Source organism: Talpa europaea (assembly GCF_964194135.1).
Source record: "Talpa europaea genome assembly, chromosome: 11".
NCBI lineage: Eukaryota > Metazoa > Chordata > Mammalia > Eulipotyphla > Talpidae > Talpa > Talpa europaea.
This window is the reverse complement of record NC_140078.1, coordinates 78,255,511-78,270,957: the sequence shown is the minus strand read 5'-3', so window position 1 is coordinate 78,270,957 and position 15,447 is coordinate 78,255,511. Positions and strand designations below refer to the sequence as shown.

Genomic DNA, 15,447 nt, shown 5'->3' with positions numbered 1-15,447 from the left:
GCAAGAACATCACCTTGCTCCAGTTGGTGGCTGAGTTAGAAATGCCCCACCCACGCATCCCTTGGAAGTCAGAGACTGGAGTGCAGATGAGGCACATCCTGCCTGGCACTCGGGGCCTCCTGGATGTGCTGCTGTCTGGAGGAGCTCTGAAGTGGTATTGGGTGCAGGCCACATGAGGCCAAATGAGGTGGGAGTGAGCCTAGGAGTTGACTTGGACAGTAGCACCAGCCTGTCTGCCCTATGCCATCTGTGGGATTTGCAGTGCTAATGGCCGTGCAGGAAATAGGCAAGGAATCTATGACCCCAAGTCTATTTTAAGTCTTTCCTTAACACCCAAGATCACCACAATTCTGGGATCCTGGGGAGGGTTAGGAGAAACTATTTTTGACTAAGCCAGACTCCTGTGCAGGGTGGAGACAAACTGGCGCAATCTGCTAGCCCCACCCATCAGGTTCTTCTAACTGCTTTGAGTTTAGGGGAAAAGTAGCAGGTCAGTGACCCACTGATTGGAGTTTAGAGTTGCAGAGAGCTACAGAGAAGTATATCACGATATCCACCCAGATGTTCAATCAAGTAGGGAGATTTTTACCAAGTTATCCCCATTTTTTTCCCCAAATTCTCTCCCACATGGTCTTGGGTCAGGCTTCCTAGAAGCAGAGCCTGAGACAGGGATTTGGAATCACATCAAGTGAGGTCTCCAACCTATAAAGAAAGAAGGGAGGGGGAAGGGGCTTAGCCAGCATGTGGTCTCAACTAAAGTCTAGCTCTGACCTGAGCTGGGAACCCCGAAGCATTAGTTACAGTAAAGTTGTGCTCTGCTTGAGTCAGGGAGCTGTTTTTGTACCCCTTCTTAACCATTGGCTGGTGTGTGAGGTGTGGAAGAAGAATAAAACTCTCCCTGAGGGAGGTACCCTTCAGCAGAGGACAGTTGTCTGGAGGGGATGCAGATGGAGCCATTAGCTGCCAGCACTCACATCAGCTGTGGGGTGGGACAGCAGTGAAAAAGGGATCTGACCAGGGCTGGCAGTGGATTCAGAGAGACTGCAGTATGGCTAGGCCAGCAGTTAAATAGGGGTCCAAGAGTGAGAAGTGGGGCTGAAATGGAGAGGAGCACTAAGTAGTGGTTGACTTTCTACAGAAGCCTGTCCTATCCCTGCATACTTCAGGCATGCAGAATAGCAATCAGCCAGCATTCTTCTCTAAGGAATTGAATAAGCCACTTGACATGGTGTGGGTGGGCTGGTTCCCCAGAGGGAAAAGCCCTGCTACATTTGGTATTTGGCAACTCCAGTGTAAGAACTGGCTCCCCTCCCACCATCTACCCAACACATCCACAGGTTTCCCAATAAGTCCTTATCCTTCATTCTAAATTATAAATGGAAAACCAAGGAAACCTAGGATTGGGGGAGAAATGTAGTGTGTGGAAAAAACAACCAAAATAATTCAACATAATAACTAACTTGGAAGTAAATTATCCAGGAAATGGAAGAGATGATAATCTGTTAAAAACCACCTTAAACTCCATGTAGTAAGCATGAAATGTAAGACTGTGTTCCATCCACTGGAAAATGATTGAATTCTATTTCTTTTTAAAGGGAAGAATAAGAGAATAAGGAAAGGGTTCTTGAAAATTAACAATGTGCTTGCAGAGCCAAAAATCTAGTAGAAGTATTAGAAGATAATGGTAAGAAATTTCTCAGTAAGTAGAGCTTAAAAGACAAATAGGAAGGAGAATTAAAGGATAAATCTACAAGGTCCTATATAGAACTAATAGAAATATCAGAAAAAATAAAATGAAAAAGAAACTAGAAGATGATAGAATAAAAGTCCCCAGAGTTAAAAAAGAAACATTCTTTTTAATAATGGATAAGCCAAAATGTCTTTGATAAATCATTTTGAAACATCACTGCTGTTAAGATTTATAGAAAATTCTAAATACTTCCAGGACAGGAAGTACAGTATAGTGGTAGTGGAGGTTGTATGTCAGCATACAAGATTACTAGAAGCACACTAAGTAATCTCTTAGACTCCTTGAAACTAGAATTTTATACTTAGCCCAATAATCAAGAATGAAGTCACAATAAAGTCACTTTTCAGAAAAGCAAGAATTGAGAACCTCTCTAGTGACTCTTTCAAGAAAATTACCTGAGATCACTCCAAATAAAACAAGAATGGTACTAGAAGGGACAAGATGTAGGATACCTGACACTGGAATTACCAGAAGTCTGATGACAACAAATCTCAGGATGACATCTATGCAGCAAGTATAAAAAGCAGTAGATCAGTTGAAAGCAGGGACCAATGAACTTAAAAAAAAAATGAAGCTGGCAATGTACAGATGACTTAGTAGCAAACATGCAGGATATAGTATAAATGGAATATATTTCTGCTATGGATAAGAAAAAATAGAGGCAATCAAAAACTTCCAGAAAGATAGAAATAAAGTCATTATGCCTTCTAGTATAAAACAAAATGTCAAGAGAAATTGAGCAAATTCAAATTTAAAGAGTATAAAGAATAGAAGAAGAGTATATAGAATATAAAAGATATATAGAAGAAGAGTATATAGAGTATAAATAATATAAAGAAGAATATAAAGAATAGAAGAGCCTTAATACTAGAAATATCCTCCTTTAAGTAAAGGTTTAATTTTCTAGCAGTTTAACTTTGCACCTTAAAGAAGACTGTGTAATCGCAACACTTGTCTTGGCTCTATTGTGAAAAAACAACCATGAAGCCATAACAGTAATGCTCCTTAAAAAAAGAAAAAAATTATATATATATATATATATATATATACACATACACACACACACATATATATAAACAAAATAAACCCTTTAATGCTTTTTAATTGATTTTCAGTATTTACAGTCAAGCCTAAATCAGAGTCATGGTTAGTGTGAGATATAAACATCATTAAATTGACTGTATAGAGGTTAAAATAGAATGACAGAAGGCCTTGTAATCACTTAATCTCTAAAATTGATGAGTCAAGAGCTATTGCAAAACTTGATAAAATAAGAAATAGGTGTTTATTACTTAAACTTGTAGAGGCCACCAGTAGAGCAGTGTTTCTTAAAGTGTGCTCACTGAACAAGCAACATCAACCTCTCTTGGGATCTTATAAGGAATGAAAATTCTGGGTAATATCTCAGGCCTGTTGAATCAGAAACGCATGGGGTGGACCTCAGCAAAACAGGTGATGCTGATACAGCCAATGTTTGAGAACCATTGCAGTAGAAGAGCTAAGAGTAATGGTTTGCCTGTCAAAATTAGGTCAGTGGAAGAAAGAGGACCATTGTGAGATCACTTCTTGTTTCTCATGGCAGGAATTCAGTAAGATAAACTTCTAAATCTGATAAAGCAAGAAGTAGTAGTATCGGCATGCTATCTAGAGATGTGTGAATAATCAAGAACAGAACCATAAATGGGCATGGGTGCTATTGGTGGCCTTAGAGACAAGATTCAGTACAGGGAGGTATGTAGCAGGGGGTCATTATTGTTTTAACCATGTGATTCTTTGGTTGAAATTAAAATGAAAGAAAAATATTGTTCTTAGTTTGGGAAGATTGTCCAGGAGCCTGAGAAAATGTCTGGGGGAGTGAACTTTGCTTATTCTCCTTTTCCTGATTATGGGAGAGAAAAAAAAGAAGGTAATTTAATGATCTCCCTCCATGTGTCTTCCAGATGTTGGCTCAGTTTGAGAAAGATTCTGAGAGTTAGGCCCTCTCCAGGAAGCAGAACTGGTTTTTAACCTGTGTCTTTACAAATCGCAGTGGCACAAAGCATCAAACCTTTTCCATAGGGAGGAATAAACTCATGGGAACTCCTTAAGACGCAAGGGCAAATAACATTGGGGTCAAATTCTTTTAAATGCCTTAGTCTCATCAACTAAAATGCACGGAGCCCATGGAGATACAAGTCGCCTTCATTCACAGCATTGTCATGAGGATGGAATGAGGCAGTCCATGGGATCCCACACAGAGCAGAAGCTCCACTGAAGGTGTGTGGGTCTCAGCTGGTCATTGGGTTGGCACCATCAAAGGCTCCTTCTTCAGACGGGCCTCTCATGATCTATTGGACTATCTGGTTTGTCAGGACCAGAGATGCCCCTTTGTCCCAGAGGAAGAAGCTATGGAAATGACCCATATAACCAGAATGGGAGAGCCAGCTCTGCTACCAAAAGGACAGATGGGGCATGGATCCCTCCTCTTTATCCCATCTCTGCTGCCACCAACCATTTGTAACCTGGACCAGGTCATTTCTGTGCACAATCCTTCCTCTCCAGTTTCCTTCTGCTCTTATAGGAAAATCCAGACTCTTGCTAAGACCCATGAGACCTTACACCATGGGACCTCAGATTCCAGCATCGTCCAGTGCTGCCTACCTTCTGCACTTCAGCCACTCTCAAACTTACCAAACCCTTTCTTGCCTCGGACCCTTTGCACATACTGATATTTTTATAGAATTCTTTGTCACGCTTTCCTTGGAGCCAGTTCCTCATTCTTTAGGTCTCAATCTAAATATCACCTGCTTAGAGAATCATCCCTCAACTACCCTGTATTCCCTGGCTTAGTTGACTGATTCCTTCATGACACCTATAGCAATTTGATGGTGTTTTGGCTACTTGCTCTTGTGTATACCATGCAAGACCAGTGTAGCCAGGAATCTATTTTATCTCATTTGCTGTTGATCCCCAATGCCTAGCCCAGTGCCTGGCCCAAAGTGGACGCTCATTATGTCATTTGAAAGGGGGCTTCTAAAGGAATATGAGGCTAGGTTCTCCTGCAAAGGTTGGACATCATCTCTGAATTTCCTCACTGGCAGATGCAGCAAAGCTGTATAATTCAAAGAGCTCTATAATGCACAAGCTCTCTGGCAATGCCTCACAGTCAGGAGAGTGTGGCGTGTGATGCAGGGAGACTTACTGAACCATTGTATATGTGTCCATGTGTGTGTGTACCTTTCACATGAAAGTAAGCTATTTTATCTAATTTTCATTTTTAAAGTCCTATACATGGAGTCTGTGTTGTGTTGGAAATGTTCTCCACCTGTTCTTCCCATTCCATGCCTGTGAAAACTCAGTTTGTTCAGCCTGGACATTAGGTAATACTTTCCCAGCTGAGGTACCCAGATGTCTTCAAATGCCATTATTTAAGGCTCTGAGGTTTATTTTCATTATCATATATAAACATCTGCAGAATGATGAGAAGCTGAGGTGTTAGCAGGATGGAGGATAGGAATACCTTGGAACTTTAGAGCCATGCAGGTTCCAGAGATCCTGCAGCCTGGGGGATCCAGACCATATATCTGGATTCAGGGGAGCAGTTTGACCCAGGAGAGCAGGAGAAGGGGTGTTATAGGGAAGGTTTCTACCCCCACTCCTGTTTTAGCCAGATCCACCTGCTTTATAGGCATTAGCTGTTTAGCATCAGCTTCTGGGTAATCTTCAAAAAAGACACTGTGGTGAAATGCAGGTGAAAACCATTGAATGTCAAGTGTGTGCAGAAAACAGGCAGTTCAGCCTCCTCATTGAACAGAGAAGCCTGGCTATGTCTCTGTGTCCCAGGCTGCCCCTCCAGGGCTAACCCAAAGAACACAGGAGAAGGAACTCCTACCCTCAAAGGCTGGGCTATATCCTGGAGTGACCTGTGAAATTTGCAAAATTCCATCTTTAGTGCTGTATTTTATCTTTGCAATTTATGGGGAATGTTCTGCTCCTTCAAAACTATTTTCAGAAGAAAAAAGTGCATTTTCCCCAGACCTTCCAGCTCACTGGGTTTCTTCTGTATTATCCCGCCTCACTGAAAATCTCACCTGCAAGCATGTGGAGTGTGTGTGTGTGTGTGTGTGTGTGTGTATGTGAGAGAGAGAGAGAGAGAGAGAGAGAGAGAGAGAGAGAGAGAGAGAGTGTATGTATGTGAGAACAGGTCAGGGCACCGAATAGTAGACAGTCATGGGCTAGAGCAGAAACATTAACCCCTCTGTTATTATCTTCTGAGGTTTAGGAAATCAAAGGCAATGCACTAGTATGACTGAAGTCATACCTGGAGCCTTATTTGGGTGATGTTCTTTGATATGCTTGAATGCAGGTGAGCGGCCTTGGCCTTGCTGGTGTACTCTCTGGTCTGAGGACCATCTTTCTCACTTGCAGTTGTCTGGTGACATCTGGCTTAGCAGTTTTTAGAAACACAGGCAGCGTATGTCTCCTTTTCTCTGACAGCCTCAGGCCCTTCATTGGGATTCTGTTTTATGCCCCTTGTGACTATTTAACAGCAACTTTTTAAAAAAATGAGTGATATATCAAACATGAAAGATTCCAGAGTGAAAATTTCTGATCCTGGGAGACAGCGGTTCCTCAAAGAAAGTTATTGCCTGATATTAAAAGTTGTAGAGGGACATAAAATGTGGGCTGTAAAAGGCCACCCAGCTAGGCAAGGGCACTTGGTGAGTCCAGGGCCAGATCTGGTCTCTGGTGGGCCAGGACCTCCCTGAGCAGCTCACTCCCACTCAGTTCTTCAGGGGGTTGAACTGGGTCATCAAAATGATGCCTTTAGACAGAGGGGACTGTTCTCACTGCAGAGCTGCTGAAGCCAGAAGTTGCCAAAGACAGAACATAGCACTTAAAATTGGTGCTGGATTTGTGTCTGTAGGACTGTTTATCTTCCCGTGATTTCAAAATATGAAAGGACAGTTTGTTCAGACCTGGAGAGAGAAGGAATTTTTAATCTTACAAAGTAAGATTGGTTCTTGTGGGTATGACATTCTATAGACAGCAACTCTGTCTGACCTGATTTTAAACACCTGATTTTCAATGAGACACCTTCCTTCATGTGGACACAGGGCTGACTAAAGCTGAGACTGCTGGGACCCCCTGAGCTCTTACGATGTGCCACATTTAGGACACTGTAGGATTCTGGAAAAAGCCCAGTGAAACAGAATAGGAAAGGAGAAACCTCACACAGTCAGGTCATGGCATTTACTCAAAAAACATTGTAATGCTCTGCTGGGAACTGGGCATTGTGACCTGAGGTAGATGTTACTGGGGCCTCCAGGAGCTGTGCAGCCCTGGGAAAGCCAAGTTCAGAAATGTCCCTCTTATCATCTAAGTAAAGACCCTCTGCAAAGTCATATTGTCTATCAGAAAACATCTTGTTCATTTTAGTTTAAGAATAGCCTTTTTGTGTGTGGTCCCCTTGGGAAATTTGAAAAGCATTTATGTCCAGTCAGTCCAATCATCTTATTGTCACAGGCCAGCCTGGGGCTTAGTTGTCATAGTGACCCAAACAGCATCTCATCTATGTCAGTGATTATATATTCTTAATTTATTTTGTTGTTAATTTTTTTGTTATATATCTATTTAAAGTAAATATCACCAAGTCCAAGAAACTGACCCTCCTCTGAACAAAGCAGCTGGAATAAACTAAATATCCAGCTGCCAGTATGATTTTGGGAGGAGAAATGGACACCACATGCCTTGGGTATATGAAGTCAGCCTTGGTTGGGGAGGGTAGCCACTGACCTCCAGGTCCCCAATTTGTGAAGAAGCTACATTCCAACCTCTGTGCTCTGGCTCTGAACTTAGCTGGACTTATTTGTTTTTTCCTGCCTGACGGAAGTGAGAAAGTCATTAGCCAAATATTCTACACCTACAGCCTGCAGGCCAAATCCAGTCTGCCACCTGCTTTTATGAATAAAGCTTTATTGAGACACAGCTGGGACCATTCCTTTATAGATTGTCTATGGCTACTTTCATTCGATAGCAGCAAAATTAAGTAGTTGCAGTAGAGGTTCACAAAGCTGAATATATTTACTACCTAGCCCTTTATAGAAAATAATCTGCTAACCCTGTTGTTAAAGTAGTAATGATTTCTGGGGAAGCCCCCAGTAGACACACACCTGACTCATTGGTGGCTGCGCTTCAGCTGTCTCAGCACCATCAGGTTCTGTAAAGGAGTCTTTGTCACCTCCTCTCTCCTCTATGCCAACCAGGAGTTGAGGAATGGGGTTGTGGGCAATAACATGATACCCACTCATGTTTCCTGATAAACTTACAGAAGTTGCTACACTTATAAGGTCATCTCAAGAAATAAGTCAATGCCTCTTTAGTGTTACAAATTTCTTTTTCTTAAGAAATGAAAAACAGTTGGAGAAATTGAGACAATGTGTCTTATTTCTGACAAAAGTAAATTTTAGGGGAAAACTGTGCATATGTTTGGAACTGTTGGGATGACATCTTTTCTGTACAAGTGTTTTTTTACTTAAACTTCTCAGTTTTCTTTGTTTTTTTAAGATGTTGATATGCTTGCTTGACATTTGCCTCGTAAAATTTTCTATGTTGAAAATAAATAGTAAAGCTATTTTCCAAGGAAACTTGTAAGGGCCAAGGAGAAGACCGGGTGAGGAAGGGCTGGCATGGAAATCTAGTCTGAAGCTGAGGAGAGCCACTGGGTTTCCATCCCACAGCTCTCTGAAGCCTGAGGTAGGAGACATCATCTCCTAAAAGAAAGGGTTCAGCCTTCTTTAGCCAGAGAGGAGTAAGAGATGATGGCTTTTTAGATCTATTTCCATTTTCCAGAAAGACACTTTCCAGGTTAAAAAGATAATGGATGGAGCTTTGCAAACTAGCAGGTAGAGGATGGAAGGAGGTGGGAGAGACCTGCATGGAGTTTACCTAATTTAGAACAGCCAAGTTTGTGTTTGCCCAGAAGGTTAGGAAGATGTGGGTAGAAGTACATTGGGGGTTTGGCTCATTGGCTTCATGGAGAACTATATACTTTGTACTTTGCATAAGAGAAATTTCTACTTGTTCCTGGAAACTCTGTATTGTCAACCAGCATTCTGAAGCTTTGGTCTGCCCTCCTTTATGCATGTACGTGTGCTTATATATATTGCAGACTCAGTGCTTTCCTTTGCTGATGGAAATTCAATAGCACTGGAGGAATCAATAAGTAGAGAAATCAATTTCAGGGGCAGGAAAATAGAGAACAGAGTACAGACCAAGGACAGAGCTTTTAAAAGGCACCTCCTCAGGAGGTGTTGTGCTTGCATGTAGCTGAGAAACAGGTGCTTTGGTTGGGGATTACAGCTTTGGTGTTGATGAGCAGTGTATGAGCTTTGACCCCAATTATGGTGTCCATCATTGACTTTCCCACTTCTCAGTGGTCACCACATTTCTCAGTGCACCATGTGGTATTCCAGTGTTGACTGAGAAACTTCTACATGCAAGGCTCAGAGGGAAGCACAGAGGTGAACAAGATCAGCACAGCCCCACCCTTGTGGAGCATGATTTTAACAAGAGAGACAAACATGAAACATGATGATGAAGTTAATTATATACCATGGAGATGAGAAGTAGAAGGGAAAAAAAATGCATGGAACTTCAAGAGCTTACAACAGAGCCCGAGCTTGTCAGGGAGCTCAGGGACTTGGCTTTGGTTGACATGCTAGGTAAGCTATTGGAGGAATCCAGGATTGAGTGTGAGGAGGCCCTGAGTTTAGAAGTCCAAGGCTGACTGACATGAGAGAGCCAGGTCACAGAACTGAGGAGAGCCTGGCTCAATCCTGCCAGAATGTATGCCACAGGATGGATTGGGTCAAATCCTCCTCCTCAGTTCTCACCTATTTCTCATTACAGCCTTCTTCTAATCTCAGAGGTCAGATTCTCTTGCTTGTGAAATGGAAAAGATAAATGTAAGGAGGAACCTGTAACCAGAGCCAGAACTAGGTTTTGTGGAACCTGAACTTATAAAACCTGGAGTGGAGAGTCTTGAAGAAAAAATGTAAAGTTTTGAAGACAAAGTTAGGTGCAAGGTCTCTGTAGGCCTCTGTCAATGAGAAACCCTCAAGCTTAATTTTCATTAACTTGGCAATAAAACTGCCTTTGGTGTTTTACCATATTCCTAACCTCAAAATCCTTTCTTCTCATCTCTCCTGAGACATTCATCCTCACACTAACTTTCTACTCAATTTGTTTGAGGTGGCAAATAAAGCATAAATGTCTTATATTGAAATTTGGAAATTTGGCTCTCTCCTTGCCCTTGGTAGTGTCCAAAAAAAATGGGAATTTCCTCTTTTTTGCCCAAGAATTCCATGAGTGTTTCTCCCACAATCAAGGCAGGAAATGTTGGCTGGGACACTTTATTCTTTTGGAAATGTAGCACAGGAATATGAATTTCCATAGGCAAAATTACTGTGTCTGGTTGGGTCTAGACTGGTGGAGTCCAGGCTGGCACTCTGAGAAGCCGCTTGGACATATCCTGTGTGAGGGGAGCAAATCACTTGGAACTAAATGTCAACAAGTTCTTCCTAAATCCTACTGATGTGATCAAGGCCACCTACTAGTAGTTTCGAGTCTCAGTCTGGAACATGGGGGATCTTGGTGTCCATAGATTAGAAACATCAAAGAATCATTGAGACCACTTTGGGGAAGGGCTAGGAAGCCTGCAATGTACCACAGAAGGAAGAAAAGTAACTCCTTCCCAAGCACTGTTCCTGGTTCTTCGGCCAAACTCCCAGATAGTCCCAAATCAGGCACACACCCCCAAGTCCTCTGGCAAGATGTCGGGCTTGGCACACTGAACGTCAGGCCTCAGCCCTGGGTGGGACTTTGGCCGTGAAGACCCAGTTCTGGCTAAAGCCAGGACACTGTGTCCTTATAAACTACTTGCTGCCCCACCAAGGGAAAGGCAAACGATCCCGTCAGACTTTGAGCCTTGTGGGCCCTCAGTGAAAGGGTCTCGTCACCTTTGACTTTTCCCATTGGAGTTAAAAATTTCAGCACGCTTTTGTTGTTCAGGCAGAACCCATTTCAACAAGATTTTCTGCCTCCTCAAGACAACAGATGGAAATGACCAGACTGTAACCTGAAGATTCTTGATGCAACTAGATTAGCATTCTCTCCCATCTGAGAGCTTTTAAAGCTGTTCTCAGACAGAGATGGAAAAACACCTGCCATATATCCTTGAAGAAAATGACCTGAAGCAGCATGCCACTGTCCACTGAGAAATGAGTCAAATGAGGAATGTGCTCTGACGTCAAGCCTGCCTCAGTGTGGGTGTCCTTGGAGCCTGCCATGGGTGCCTCACCATGCTGGGGAGCTGGGTCTGTGGAGGTGAGGGTAGAGAGTTTGAAGGGCTCAGGTGAGAATCTCCCTGGCTTTGGAAGAAGGTAGTTGAATTATTTATTCATTTGCCATTCCGTTGCTTCTGACTTACTTGGCATTGTTCCCCTGGTTGTGACTTGCTTTGCATCTCTCTCCTAGACTGTTTTTGAAAGGAATTGCCGTTCTGAGGACTGTGCCACCGACCTGCAGCTTCAGGGTCAGCTGCTGCTCTCCAGGTAAGTCGCTGTTCCTCATGATTTTGTTCTGCAAAGCTCATTTGCCTTGACCCCAGGCCCAAAGCCTGACTGCATATTTCCCCACCGAAGAGGGTAAGTAGAGTTGGTAGATCACAGTACTATTTTGCATGTTGAAGAATGCATATTTTTTCATGTTTTCATAATGTTTATTGTTTATTTTTATTTATTTTTTATTTAAATACTTTATTTTATATAATTCTTACATGTTTTTTCATCGTTGCACAATGTATGCATTTTCGTTTTGGCTATATTCCCCATACAATTGCACCTCCCCACTTATTTTGACTCTAGTCCTTTCTTTCCCCGCACCTCCGCCCCCCCACCCCGCCCCACTCAGCAATCAAAAAAGATAAACACATGCAGTTTGCAGCAGCATGGATGGAGCTAGAAAGGATCATGCTCAGCAAAATAAGCCAGAAAGAAAAAGAAAAATACCAGATGGTCTCACTCATAGCAGGAATTTAGAAACTTAAATAAGGGACCAGGAAAAAGACTAATCGATACAAAGTAAAAATGTCGAAGAATGCATATTATACAATCATTTGAACAGTAATTCTTAGCTATTATTTTGGGGGGTAGTTTGGTTTTTGTTTAGCTTATAATTCCATATCTGACACTTCAGCCTTTATTTCAGTGAGCGTTTGTGCTAGGAAGGGTGTATTTCATGTTTATTCATTGTATTGAATTGGAGCATGTGGATCTGTCAATATTCTACTGTTTGGAACCATTTCTTATGATTCAACTTATTATTAAATAAATGTTCTTCTAATTTTTTCCCCACCCTTAACAGTAGCATCTGCTTGAACAACAGTCGTGGCAGCAGGAGGCAGGATGGGGGTGAAGGAGAGCCTAGGCTGTCCTGATCAAGTGAACAGACAGTCCCTCTATTGTGTCGGGGTTTCCTCCCGCAGACTGAGTCCCCCAGGCTAAAGGTGAACTTGCACAGAGGCCTTCTGTTTCCTCTTTGCCAACCTTTTATTTCAGACTTCTTTTAGGTTAAAGAGGCTGGTCCTAATCATTTAGCCGCACTTCAGAGAATGATTTCCTTTTGAGACAATTCCTTCTGAAAGATTGTTTTAGCCTTGGGGCCAGAAAGCCCTTCCATATGATTTAGTACCATTTCTCAATAATATTCACCAGTTTTGATAGTTATTCTTTAAAATGCCCCTTATTTGTAACTGTGAGAATTAAGTTGTGGTAGAATGAAAGAAATATCCCTTCATCAGTTAGTGACCACCCTAGGATACTTTTCCTTATGATGATAAATATTCTACATCTCATCAAGGAAAAGTAATACTAAAGTAGTTTTTTTCTTTTGTTTGAGTTTATTGGAGGAATGGTGATGTAACTTCTTCCCCCAACCCCCACAGGCAAATACTCTTCCAAACCACTTAAATATGAGTTAGCATTATTTTTGCTTAGGACAAGAGTGATAGATTAAAGTAGCACATGTTTTGCCAAGCTTACAAAATAACTTCAGACTCATGGAGTGGCTTTTCGAGTTGTTTAGCATTAGTAAGAAAGGCCTCCTGGGATTTTTAGAGAAACCAATTCTAAAGGAGTTTCATAAATTATCAGGCCATTAATTTCAGTTTTAAATAGATCTAAAAAGTGTTTTAAGGAAACGGTAACATGAAACAAAAATATATGGATTTATTTTTTCTTGAAGCAGTCTGTAAATGTTGGAAGTTTATTTTGGATGTAGAAAACTTCATGTGGTAGGAAAGGATTCACTTGCTTCAAGGATAAATATTAGGTGACGAACATCCTGATATTCCTACCACCCTTTGTGGATGGACAAATCCATGTCTAATGAATCATGCTTTTCACACATTAAGATATAAAATTTGAGGTGCATGGTCAGTACTAGGTAACTTGTGTGTAAAGCTGCTTCCACAGTTCCAACCTGCCTCTCAAGAGCATTAGTCTTGAGTTCTGTTCTGTTGGCCCAGTAGTCGATAATGTGTGAATAAACGGCATGGTGGCCGGGGCCAGCCCCTAAGTGTATCAGCTAGCTTGTTACCACAGAAATATGCTGCGTAACATGTGTGGCCTCAAAGCTCAGTGGCTTCAAACAGCAATCATTTATTTTCATGGGCCTGCAGGTCAGCTGAGGGTTGGCTGGCCCAAACTGGATTCAGCAAATCTTGACTAACTTGCTCATGCATCTGGGGTCAGCAGAGGATAGGTTAGTCTTAGCTTAGCTCGGGTAACCCAGTTCAGCTTTACTTCTTGTGTTTGTGTTTTTCATCAACCTCCTGGAACCAGTGGGCTGGGCATGTTCCTTTTGTGGTGTGATAAGGGTGCAAGAGGGCAAACAGAAGCATGCAGGGACTCTGGGCCTACCCTCAGAACTGGTGCACTTCTACGTCAGCCTTATTCTACTGGTCACAGCAAGTCATATTGCCAAAATGAAAATTAAGAGACAGGACTTTTAGTGACAAGAACTGTAAAGTCGTCCAGTAAAGAGCACAGATGGCTATTACAGGGAGGAGTGAAGAATTGGAAGCAATAATGCAGTCCATTCTACCATGTAAAGAACAGGGTAACTCCATCTGTTTCTTGATGACTCATAGTTTTTGAGGCTGCTTCAGCCTTTCATACACGCCCATCTTCCTAGAGCTCAATCATGCTGCCTAGAGATTGGGAGATTATCTGAGTCTTAGAAGCAGTGTTCATGAATCAGAGCTCTGAGCTTCTTCTTGGGATGAGTTATTTCCCAAAGGCCCTCAGTCTCCCAAAGTCTTCTCTTGGTGAGGTTGCCCAATATGCCTTCATTATACTCCTGGGCCCATAGCTGTCCCCAAAGGAGCCATAAGAGAAACATTAATTGGTAATTGAGTAAGTAGAGATACAGGGTCAGAACCTTGGTCATAGTTAAATTGGATTTCCCCAAACTTTAAATAAAGCCGGGCTCAGAGAAAGCGTCAGTATACTCTCGTGAGAGCAAGGCTGGTGAACAGAGGCTGAGTGGCTGAGCCAGAGTGGGCTGCTTTGGTTATCTTTTAACCCTCTTGATTCACTTTTGGCCGGGATTGGACCTTCATTCCTTTGGTTTTTAAGTCACGGGGCACTGGGCACCAGGCTGCAGAAACAAAGGTGCTATGGGCCCTGCTCTCCCACAGTGCACAGCCCGGAAGGGAGAGAAAGAGAGACCAGGTGATGCAGAGGGAGGAAGAGTGAGCGAGTGAGGGGATGAAATTGAGATTGTGTAGATCTTTCGGTCCTTTAGTGAAAGTATTTTCCAGCTTGAGTGTTGAGTCAGGTGCTCTCTCTGCCCACCTCAGCTCCCACATGCCCGTCACCCGTCCGTGGAGCCACCTCCGTTTCAGTGTGGGAGAAGACTTGGCAGGACTGGATGTGCTTGGTCACAATTTCAGTCTTTAAAATCTAACCCTTCTATGAGCTTTGACCCACAATACTAAAAAGTTGAAGCAAAGGGGTTGCAGAGACAGACTTCTCCAGTGGCTGGGTCAACTGCTCAGTACAAGGTGTCCGGATGCCCCCAAGTACCCACCTGACTGAAGACAGTTGTCTTGAGAAGATGGAGGAGAAGGCATTTGGGAGTGACAGGGCCTCCCAGCGTGGCCATGGATTGAGTGAGGAAATGCTGTCTGTGGCTGGGACTTGTGGATGTTTTTGGGTTTTATTTTTCCTCATCAAAGAGCATGAATTCCTGCAGGACTATTGTCTCCTAAAACAATCAGTTCTGCATTAAGTCTATGCTCATTCCAAAACACCCCTGTTTCCAAAATGTCCAGCAATAGGGATAAAGCTGTTTACATTGTTTCTATTAAGTGGGATTGAAAATTCCATAGTAAAATGATGCAACTATGTTTTGTTTTGTCTGAATGCTCACAGTCCTAAGAAAGCATCATATATGGTTAAGATAATGAGAAGAAATATTGACTATGGCAGCTGAGCTAAAATGTATATATTTTTGATGCATCCCATAGGAGACCCGTGGAACATTTCAGTGCCTTTTGGCAAGCCAACTCGAATAATGAAAGAACCCTTAAGGGAGGTGAAAAGACACAGTGGAATATTTGTGAAGTTATAGGAACCATCTAGTGGCCACATATA

General features: G+C 42.4%; 1 protein-coding gene across 1 annotated transcript in view; it reads left to right on the top strand.

Annotated features, from left to right (window-relative positions):
• The window catches only part of ITGA9 (integrin subunit alpha 9), a gene marked incomplete at both ends in the record, with an annotated part of 284,025 nt that overhangs the window by 149,907 nt on the left and 118,671 nt on the right, over positions 1 to 15,447 (top strand). Inside the window, one exon of the mRNA XM_084248287.1 lies at positions 11,267 to 11,343. Within this exon, the coding sequence (XP_084104413.1) occupies positions 11,267 to 11,343 (77 nt within the window). The remainder of the gene's footprint in view (positions 1 to 11,266; positions 11,344 to 15,447) is intronic.